Source organism: Enhydra lutris, unplaced genomic scaffold, assembly GCF_002288905.1.
Source record: "Enhydra lutris kenyoni isolate GAN:26980312 unplaced genomic scaffold, ASM228890v2 scaffoldscaffold56, whole genome shotgun sequence".
NCBI classification, from domain to species: domain Eukaryota; kingdom Metazoa; phylum Chordata; class Mammalia; order Carnivora; family Mustelidae; genus Enhydra; species Enhydra lutris.
In genome coordinates this window covers 7,222,907-7,233,546 of record NW_019154140.1, presented here as the reverse complement: position 1 = coordinate 7,233,546, position 10,640 = coordinate 7,222,907, and the positions used below count along the sequence as shown (strand labels likewise).

General features: G+C 38.3%; 1 protein-coding gene across 1 annotated transcript; it reads right to left on the bottom strand.

The window, feature by feature from the left end:
- Positions 1 to 1,513: 1,513 nt before the first annotated feature.
- Positions 1,514 to 2,448, bottom strand: LOC111157977 (olfactory receptor 8S1-like). The gene is given in 2 exon segments (XM_022519749.1): positions 1,514 to 1,842; positions 1,845 to 2,448. Coding segments are annotated over 2 exon segments (933 nt in total).
- Between the last annotated feature and the right edge of the window lie 8,192 nt (positions 2,449 to 10,640).

Here is a 10,640-nt window from a genome sequence, read left to right as displayed (position 1 = left end):
TATATATATATATATATATATATATATATATATATATATATATATATATATATATCACATATATGGAATATTACTCAGCCTTCAAACACATGTATATGTGTTTGTAATGTAATGTGTTTGTAATACATACGTATATGTATATGTAATGAAATATTACTCAGCCATCAAAAGAATGAAATCTTGCCATTTGTAACCACGTGGATGGAACTAGAGAGGTTTATGCTGAGAGTGGAATAAGTCAGTCAGAGAAAGACAATTTCTCTGAAGTCCATATGACTTCACTCATATGTGGAATTTAAGAAGCAAAACAGATGAACATGGGGTAAAGTAAGCAAAAATAAAATAAGACAAAAATAGAGAGGGAGGCAAACCATAAGAGACTCAACTATAGGAAACAAACTGAGGGTTACTGGAGAGGAGGTGGGTGGGGGGATTGGTTAACTGGGTGATGGGCATTAAGGAGGGCACTTGAATTAATGAGCACTGGGTGTTGTATGCAACTAATGAATTGCTGAATTCTACCTCTGAAAATAATAATACACTATATCTTAATTAAGTTGAATTAAAATGGAGTATAATTCTACCTTCATTTAAGATATTGTAGATAAGGTACAGTGTCTGTGTGGCTTTGTAGTTGTATTTCTAGGATTTCTATGATGCTTAACAAGTGGTTTTATAGATGTCTAGGATACTTTGGTAGATGGTTTATGCAGCTTTTCTGATTAGTCTTCTCCATGACCATCCTTTCCCCCTACCCTCAGGAAATTCCTACCTAGGATTCTCCCTACTCCATGAACTTCTTTTCTAAACCCCATCACTTTCTACTAGACTTAAGTCTTCTGAGCCATCAGTAAAACCTAGAAGGGGAAAGAAGCAGGGCTGCTATACTACCCTAGAATGAATGAAATTCTCTACTATTTGCTCCATAGCAGATAATGCTTCACAAGGCTTGTGGAAGATGTCTTCTTGCCTGGACTTTAGCCCACAAACTGACTTCCTTTCTCAGACACCTTCAGCTGCATCTGCCTTGCCACTAGGACCCTCTTCAATCAGAGCTCATCTTAAACTCACCTTCCATTCACCCTTCTACAAGTTTCAAGTCTATATCTTTCTTCCTTTAGAGATCCTGGCTTTTTACCTTGTAGCAAAACTTTATCCCCAGTTTAATACCCATAGGAATCCATGTAAGAATTCAGGACACAAATAATTTTCCCCAAGCTAAGCACATTGTTAATGTTTTACAAATAAAAAGAATAATCTATGTCTATAACCAAAGTACTTGAATTGAAATAGTTATCTGATACACGTTTTCTGCCTCTAAGAAAGATAAAATATGAATGAAAGCAAGAAAATGCCTTACTATTTTTTTTTGTGGATTTCCGAACAAAGGAGGCTTTAAAAGATGTTTTGTCATATCTGACATGAGCAAACAAAACTTTTCCTTAATGCTTATTATTTGGATATTTTGCTACAATTCTGCCCTGCTTTCCAATCATTCTCTGCTTGTTCTCTGCTACCTGAGATGTTGTAAACTTTTCTGAAACATGTTTTTTAGAGCTGTTTTTACTTCCTTGTTCTTTAGGCTGTAGAAAAGGGGATTCACTAGGGGAGTGACCACACTGTACTGCATGGAAAAAACCAACTCCCATGGGGAGCCTGAGGTCGGCATAAGATAGCGAAGAAAACCTGAGCCATAAAGTAAGCTTACTGTGGTGAGGTGGGAGGAGCAGGTGGAGAAGGCCTTACTTCTGCCTGAGGTAGAGCTGATGCTCAGAATGGTGGCAACAATACGTGTGTAAGAGAAGAAGACCAGAAGGAAGGTCCCAAAGGCATGCAGGAGGCAGAGAAGAGCAGGACTGCAAAGTTAACAGAGCTATTGGAACAGGAGAGAGGGAACAGAGATGGAATCTCACAAATGAAGTTGTAGATGACTTGAGTCTCACAGAAGTCCAAATTCCAAGCTAGGAGGGTATTGATGAGAGCATCCAAAAAGGCCAGACCCCAGGATCCCCATACCAGTCCCACACACAGCTCATTGCTCATTATCTGACCATAGAGTAGAGGGTAGCAAATGGCAGCATAGAGGTCATACGCCATCACTGCAAGGAGGCAGAGCTCTGTTCCCCGAGAGGCAAGCACAAAGAAAACTTGGGTCAAACAGTCCTCCACTGAGATGGTTTTCTTCTCAGACAGGAGGTTCTCTAGCATCCTGGGCACAGTGACTGAAGAATAACAGAGATCCAGGAAGGAGAGGTGATTCAAGAAGAAGTACATGGGCGTGTGAAGGTGAGAATTGGCCCTGAAAACCAAGATCATCAACAGGTTCCCTGACAGAGTCAGGAGGTAAATTACTAGGAAAAGCACAAAGACTAGGGCCTGGGTTTGATGATCAGCAGGCAGTCCAAGAAGGAGGAACTCAGTGATGGTGCTGTGATTTCCCAAGGCCATTTAAAGATGATAATACTTTGGAAGAAAACAGAAAGAGAAACAATGTATCAACCACCTCCTCTGGCAACCCCAAATTTCTACTTATTTCTATGTATATACACTTTTTCCCCCCATCTCTCATTGTTGCTACCGTTGTTTAATATATCTCATGGAGTCCCTTGAAGCATACCCTTCCCTCTTCTGTCAGCTGTATAAGCCCTGAACCTTCTATGCTCTTTCAATTTGTTGCTCTTTTCTTATCAACTGCTCTAGAGAAATTTATGTAATTTTTCAGATCTGACCATTGAACAATTTTTATCCCTTCAAACTAGGCCACTGATTTTTTTCTATAACATTCTGGTCAAGAATTCATTTCTGCAGGGGCGCCTGGGTGGCTCAGTGGGTTAAGCCACTGCCTTCGGCTCAGGTCATGATCTCAGGGTCCTGGGATCAAGCCCCGCATCGGGCTCTCTGCTCAGCAGGGAGCCTGCTTCCTCCTCTATCTTTGCCTGCTTCTCTGCCTACTTGTGATCTCTCTCTGTCAAATAAATAAATAAAATCTTTAAAAAAAAAAAGGAATTCATTTCTGCAGAAGATACTATAATCCTTCCGGTTCTCCTCAGTCTGTCTTTCACTTTCCATTAAAGACTTTGTAAGAGTTCATTATGAATTATTTATGTACATTGTCTTATTGTTTTCCTCTTTATTATCTTCCATAAATTTGGAAAATGTGATCTTAGATATCTCTAAGATATTTTGAAAGTTGTGTGTGTGTGTGTGAGAGTGTGTGTGATGCAGAGCAGATGTAAGGGAGGAAACTATGAAATATTTTTAAAGTTAAAAAAGTAGAGCTAAGAAATAATAAAGGTAAAACAAAACTAAGTTTTTCATCAAAAGAAACCATTAAAAAAAGAAAGGTCATAGCCACATCAATCAGACAACAAAAAGAAATAAAAGGCATCCAAATCTGCAGGGAAGAAGTAAAACTTTGACTATTTCCAGATTATATGATACTCTGTATAGAAAATCCTAAAGACTCCACCAAAAACCTGCTAGAACTGATAAATTCAGTAAAGTCACACAATACAAAATCAAAGTACAGCAATCTTTTGCATTTCTATAAACCAATAATTAAGCAGCAGAAAAGAGAAATTAAGAAAACAATCGCAATTAAAATTGCACCCAAAATAATAAGATACCTAAGAATAAACTTAACCAAAGAGATAAAAGACTTATACTCCAAAAACTATAAAACACAGATGAAATAAATTAAAGACAACCCAAAGTAATGGAAAGACAAAACATGTTTTTAAAATACTACCCAAAGCAATTTGCAGATTTAATGCAATATCCATCAAAATACCAACAGCATTTTTCATAGAACTAGAACAAAGAATCCTAAAATTCTTATGAAACCACTTAAGAGCCAAAGCAATCTTGAAAAAGATTGAAAAAGGCAAAACTGGAGGCCTCAGAATTCCAAACTTTAAGTTATATTACAAAGCTGTGGTAATCAAATCAGTATGGTACTGACACAGAACCCAGACATAAGCTCACAATTATATGGTCAATTATCTTCAACAAGGAAAATAATATTCAATGGAAAAGAGACAGTCTCTTCAACAAATGGTGTTGGAATAACTGGTGAGCTACAGGCAAAAGAATGGAACTGGACCACTTTCTTACACTATACACAAAATAGATTCAAAATGTCATGACAGACCTAAATGTGAGACAGGAAACCATAGAAATCCTGGAAGAGAGCACAGGCAGTAATTTCTCTGACATTGGTCACAGTAAATTTTTTCTAGATAGATTCCCTAAGGCAAGGGAAATAAAAGCAAAAATAAACTATTGGGACTACATCAAGATAAAAATCTGCACAGCAAAGGAAGCAATCAACAAAACTAAAAGGCAACCTATGGAATAGGAGAAGATATTTTCAAATGACAGATCAGATAAAGGATTAGTATCTAAAATATTTAGTAATAGGTGTTTTTCTTTTCTTCTTCAGTTAAACTAATGTTCCTTGAGGATAGGGATTGAGCTCAATGTTACTTTGGATACTCTGAACACACACTGCATTGTGAGGCACAAGATAAGTCCTTAATCAAGATTTATGAAACACAAAAAGACTGGAAAGGATGAGGCAAGTAAAACAGACTTTGTAGGCCTCTCCTTAAGGAATAGCCCCAACTTGAATTTCATTTTTAAAAACAGGACAAACATGAAGGAAGCTGGGAAAGAAAATAAATTCAGGAGAATATGGAGCTCTTTTTGTCTCTATAAAGGGTTAGATAAAGACTTATCTGATAACTCAGCAGTGCCTACAGATCCCTGATCCACAGGGAGAAGATCACACAAACTAGCTCATTTTAGTTCACATCAGGAAGGTTGCTTAAAATCATAATGTTCATTCATTTATTCACTCATTCAACCTTATACCTGCTACCTAATTATCCATCTAATTTTTCATTTATTACCTCCATCATCCAGGCTACCATTCAGCCCAGTCATCTATTCATCTATCTGTCTATCCACCCATATTTCCATTTATCCATTCATTCATTCATTCACTCACTCATTCATTCATTCATGTAAGCAACAGATATTTATAGATTGTATTATATAGAGTGTTGTGTTTAAGATAGGTTGATTTTGGCAGCCTGGCATAAACCTCTGATGAGTTATTACATGCATGCACTTATTTGTCTTATTTCTAATAGCACTCTCCCAGTATCCAGGGCTGAATTCCCTTGCTAGCCTTTTTCTTCATATCAAACTTGAAATCTGATGCATCATTATAACTCAAAACTTTGCTCCTTCATGAACCCTCTTGCCTAGAATGATGACTTCTTACCACAGTCCTAACTTACCCATTGAAACTGAATCAACTGTGAATCCTTTGGCTCTAACCTGATATGAAAGTGTCTGATGTTGGTATTGCCCATAGGACTCAAAATAACAAGTTCTGTTTCTGCTGGGATAGCCCATGAATTAGTTCTTGCTTTTCCTGGCTTTCCTCACTCATGCAGTTTAGTACTTAGGTATCTGCCCATATTCCATGCCCTTCTAAGAGAAAAGATACAGGTTACCTTTCAGTTATTTCCAGTGGTGAGTAATGTGTGGTTAGGGTGGTAGACCAAATTAATTCAGACTCTGCAGTGAAGAAGAAAAATCAAATGGAAAAGTTCATAAGGTGTCTTTCTTATTTCTGTGCTTGTAGAATCCTGCTGAATAAACATTCTCCCTGACTTCCACATTAGTGAATTAAATCTATTCAATTCAATTGAAAAATTTCTAAGCACTTTCTATTTGCTGCCTAACTTTGAGACGGTAATTGCTTCCATTGTACCACATTTACATGCAGCATAGATCAAGACCACAGAACCTATCAGCAAGGTAGGTAGAACAACATACTGAGAGATTCCAGATTTTCTCATCCCTGTCCCCAAGATCCTTTGGTGACAAAGTGAGGACAAGGTTTATTTTAACTGCATAGTAGAAAGATAAACACAAATCCAAATTCTGCTCACTTACCTTTGAAGAGGGAACATAGTGGATTCAATTCACACTGAAGTCTGAATGACCATTTTTGAAATTCAAAAAAAAAGGGAGCAAAGACTGATTTCTTTGCTTATATAGAGAGAAGTGATAGGTCCAATTGGAGCCCAGGGATTTCCTCTTAAAATACTTGTTTTACAAATTTGCCAGGGATAGCTTAAGCACTTTTCAGATGACCACTTATTGGTATCTTGTCTATACTTTTTCACATTCTTTTTTTTAAAATTTAATTTAATTTTTTCAATGTTCCAAGATCCATTGTTTATGCACCACACCCAGTGCTCCATGCAATACCTGCCCTCCTTAATACCCACCACTAGGCTCACCTAACTCCCTACCTTCTTCCCTCCAAAAGAGAAGTGGGGCAGGAGGTTGATTTTATTGAGTCATTTTAAGAAAAATATTCATTCATTTTAAGAAAAAAATTGGGCGATTTATGGCTGTAATTTCACTACTGGAAACTCACATTCCTTATAATAATTTGTGCCTAAATTTAAAATTCAATCAGCTCTGGGAGACATAGCACATTATTTTATTTACAAATTATTAAATTCTTTGGGTCTAATAATTTTATCCTATTATTTCCAAAGATAGAGGTAGCTGAGGACAGCTCCACATCTAACACTTCATTTGCACAGTGGAATTACACAGAAAATGTTCATAATTGGAAGAAATGTCTGAGAAGAGAGAGTAATGAGGATAGAAAGAAAAACAGGCTAGTGCTGAAAGGCAGAACTTGTCTGCCTTGATATCCACGGAAGCACCTGGAATGGAGAGAAGCAATGTGCATAGAGATTAGATTTCACCTTTCTTAGTATTTCCCCCTGAATCCTTTTGTTATTTTTTCCTTTTCCTTTCATCACCTCCATTACTGGAGACTAGAATTGATATGGCCAAAAAAATGAACTCTCTTCCCTAGCATATGTAATATAGACTTTTATAAGAGGAAGATTCTAGGAACTCCCTGTCTACTCTGAAATATTTCCCACAGGTCTCCAGAATAGGAACCCCTCACCTGCTTGTTTCAGCTTCCCTTAAACCTGAAATTTCCAGATTAGTGCAAAATTTGCAGAAAGTATGCAAGAAATCAACAAAACCCATTTTTAAATCATTTTTAAATTTATTTTCAGCATAACAGAATTCATTGTTTTTGTACCACACCCAGTGCTCCATACAATCCGTGCCATCTCTAATACCCACCACCTGGTTCCCCCAACCTCCCACCCCCCCCACCTCTTCAAACCCTTCAGATTGTTTTTCAGAGTTCATAGTCTCTCATGGTTCACCTCCCCTTCCAATTTCCCCCAACTCCCTTCTCCTAACTCCCCATGTCCTCCATGCTATTTGTTATGCTCCACAAATAAGTGAAACCATATGATAATTGACTCTCTCTGCTTGACTTATTTCACTCAGCATAATCTCTTCCAGTCCCATCCATGTTGCTACAAAAGTTGGGTATTCATCCTTTCTGATGGAGGCATAATACTCCATAGTGTATACGGACCACATCTTCCTTATCCATTCGTCCTTTGAAGGGCATCTTAGTTCTTTCCACAGTTTGGCGACCATGGCCATTGCTGCTATAAACATTGGGGTACAGATGGCCCTTCTTTTCACTACATCTGTATCTTTGGGGTAAATACCCAGTAGTGCAATGGCAGGGTCATAGGGAAGCTCTATTTTTAATTTCTTGAGGACTCTCCACAGTGTTCTCCAAAGTGGCTGCACCAACTTGCATTCCCACCAACAGTGGAAGAGGGTTCCCCTTTCTCCACATCCTCTCCAACACATGTTGTTTCCTGTCTTGCTAATTTTGGCCATTCTAACTGGTGTAAGGTGATATCTCAATGTGGTTTTAATTTGAATCTCCCTGATGGCTCGTGATGATGAACATTTTTTCATGTGTCTGATAGCCATTTGTATGTCTTCATTGGAGAAGTGTCTGTTCATATCTTCTGCCCATTTTTGGATATGATTATCTGTTTTATGTGTGTTGAGTTTGAGGAGTTCTTTATAGATCCTGGATATCAATCTTTTGTCTGTACTGTCATTTGCAAATATCTTCTCCCATTCCGTGGGTTGCCTCTTTGTTTTCTTGACTTTTCCTTTGCTGTGCAGAAGCTTTTGATTTTGATGAAGTCCCAAAAGTTTATTTTGGCTTTTGTTTCCTTTGCCTTTGGAGACATATCTTGAAAGAAGTTGCTGTGGCTGATATCAAAGAGATTACTGCCTATGTTCTCCTCTAGGATTCTGATGGATTCCTGTCTCACGTTGAGGTCTTTTATCCATTTTGAGTTTATCTTTGTGTATGGTGTAAGAGAATGGTCGAGTTTCATTCTTCTATATATAGCTGCCCAGTTTTCCCAACACCATTTATTGAAGAGACTGTCTTTTTTCCACTGTATATTTTTTCCTGTTTTGTCGAAGATTAACTGACCATAGAGTTGAGGGTCCATATCTGGGCTCTCTAGTCTGTTCAACTGGTCTATGTGTCTGTTTTTATGCCAGTACCATGCTGTCTTGGTGATCACAGCTTTGTAGTAAAGCTTGAAATCAGGTAACGTGATGCCCCCAGTTTTATTTTTGTTTTTCAACATTTCCTTAGTGACTCGGGGTCTCTTCTGATTCCATACAAATTTTTGGATTATTTGCTCCAGCTCTTTGAAGAATACCGGTGGAATTTTGATTGGAATGGCATTAAAAGTATAGATTGCTCTAGGCAGTATAGACATTTTAACAATGTATATTCTTCCGATCCAAGAGCATGGAATGGTCTTCCATCTCTTTGTGTCTTCTTCAATTTCTTTCATGAGTGTTCTGTAGTTCCTCGAGTACAGATCCTGTACCCCTTTGGTTAGGTTTATTCCCAGGTATCTTATGGTTCTTGGTGCTATAGTAAATGGAATCGATTCTCTAATTTCCCTTTCTGTATTTTCATTGTTAGTGTATAAGAAAGCCACTGATTTCTGTATGTTGACTTTGTATCCTGCCACGTTACTGAATTGCTGTATGAGTTCTAGTAGTTTGGGGGTGGAGTCTTTTGGGTTTTCCATATAAAGAATCATGTCATCTGCAACGAAAGAAAGTTGACTTCTTCATTGCCAATAACAAAACCCATTTTTAACAATACTCTGGAAGCATAAACAAGCATTATTGAGAAGATAGTAAGAGTAGCTGATGACAAAACCCTTGGCAGAGGACAAATTCTTTTTTTTTTTTTAAAGATTCTATTTATTTATTTGACAGGCAGAGATCACAGATAGGCAGAGAGGCAGGCGGGGGGCGGGAGCAGGCTCCCCACTGAGTAGAGATCCCGATGTGGGGCTCGATTCTAGGATCCTGGGATCATGACTTGAGCTGAAGACAGGAGTTTTAACCCACTGAGCTACCCAGGCGCCCCGACAAATTCTTAAAGCCATGATGTAACTAACTGGTGCTTAGAGTTTGGAGCTCAGCTCCAGTGCAGGAAAATAGTGATGAGAGGGCACAGATTAGAAGGGTGGCTTCAAAGAGCCAGGAGTAGAAGACCAAATGAGAAAAGACAAGTACAATGTGGAAGTCTCCAAGGCAGGTCGGGGTGGGGGCAGGGTGAAGACCATTATAGAAACCATGGAGGACATTACCCAGCTCTTGACACTTCCTGGCACAGAAGACATCTGTCTGCTCTGGTTTTTCCATAGGGTAAGGAGTTATCCATAGTCAGGTGCTGCTGTTTTTGCACATGCAAGAACCAGTACTTCTAGAGTTCAACTACTGTAGTAGGGTACAAATTTTTTTCTTAGTTAGAAGTCCCAATGATGGCAGGAAAAAGGACTGTCTCTGATGAAGGAACTTCAAATAACTTACATGCTTAGTTCTTTCTTACTAACTAACCACAGTAGAAAAACACTCAGATTCCTACAAGAAACTGAGAAACTTCTTTCATGTGATCCAGATGAAATCACATGGGCATCTATTCCTTTAGCTGCCTTTATGATTCTAAATACTGAGCCAAAGTATCAGTGAACCAAGCAATTTCAAAATATAACACATTAGAAATGCAATCAGCAAATTGGCCAACTGAGGTGGGTGGCTCAGGAGACATGAATTTCTGGATTCCCTGAAGTCACCACCAAATGCCAAATTTTAATTAACTAGAAGAATTGAAACTTCTAAGAACTACAGAGCATTCTCTCTGTGTTCAGACCTTTTGGGTCAAAGCAAAGGCCTGATCCTTGATGTCTACTGGACTTTGAAAGTGAAAGCCCCTAGTTTCCTGTGGACCTGTAAGGTGCTGGATGATTCATTTAGGAAATCCCAGGGAAGTTATTCAGGGACTCACAGCTTACTTCCAAATTATTTTCCTCCATCCATATGAGTTGGAGAATATAAACACCAGGGTTACAAACTGTGGTGATCAGAGGACTCAATCGACAGACAATGTGTTTTTATATGTCTAATCAATTTTCTGCATACTGCATCTGATAAAGCTATGATGCTTCAGCCCACTTGTGGCATGGCAGACTCAGGCCAATGAAGGTTATACCAGTTAACATCCCTACCACCACTGGCATAGGATTCTCATTATTTCATACTCTCAATAACACTTTGTAGTTTCAGCCTTTTAAATTTTTACCAATATGTGAATACACATATGATTTTTAACTATA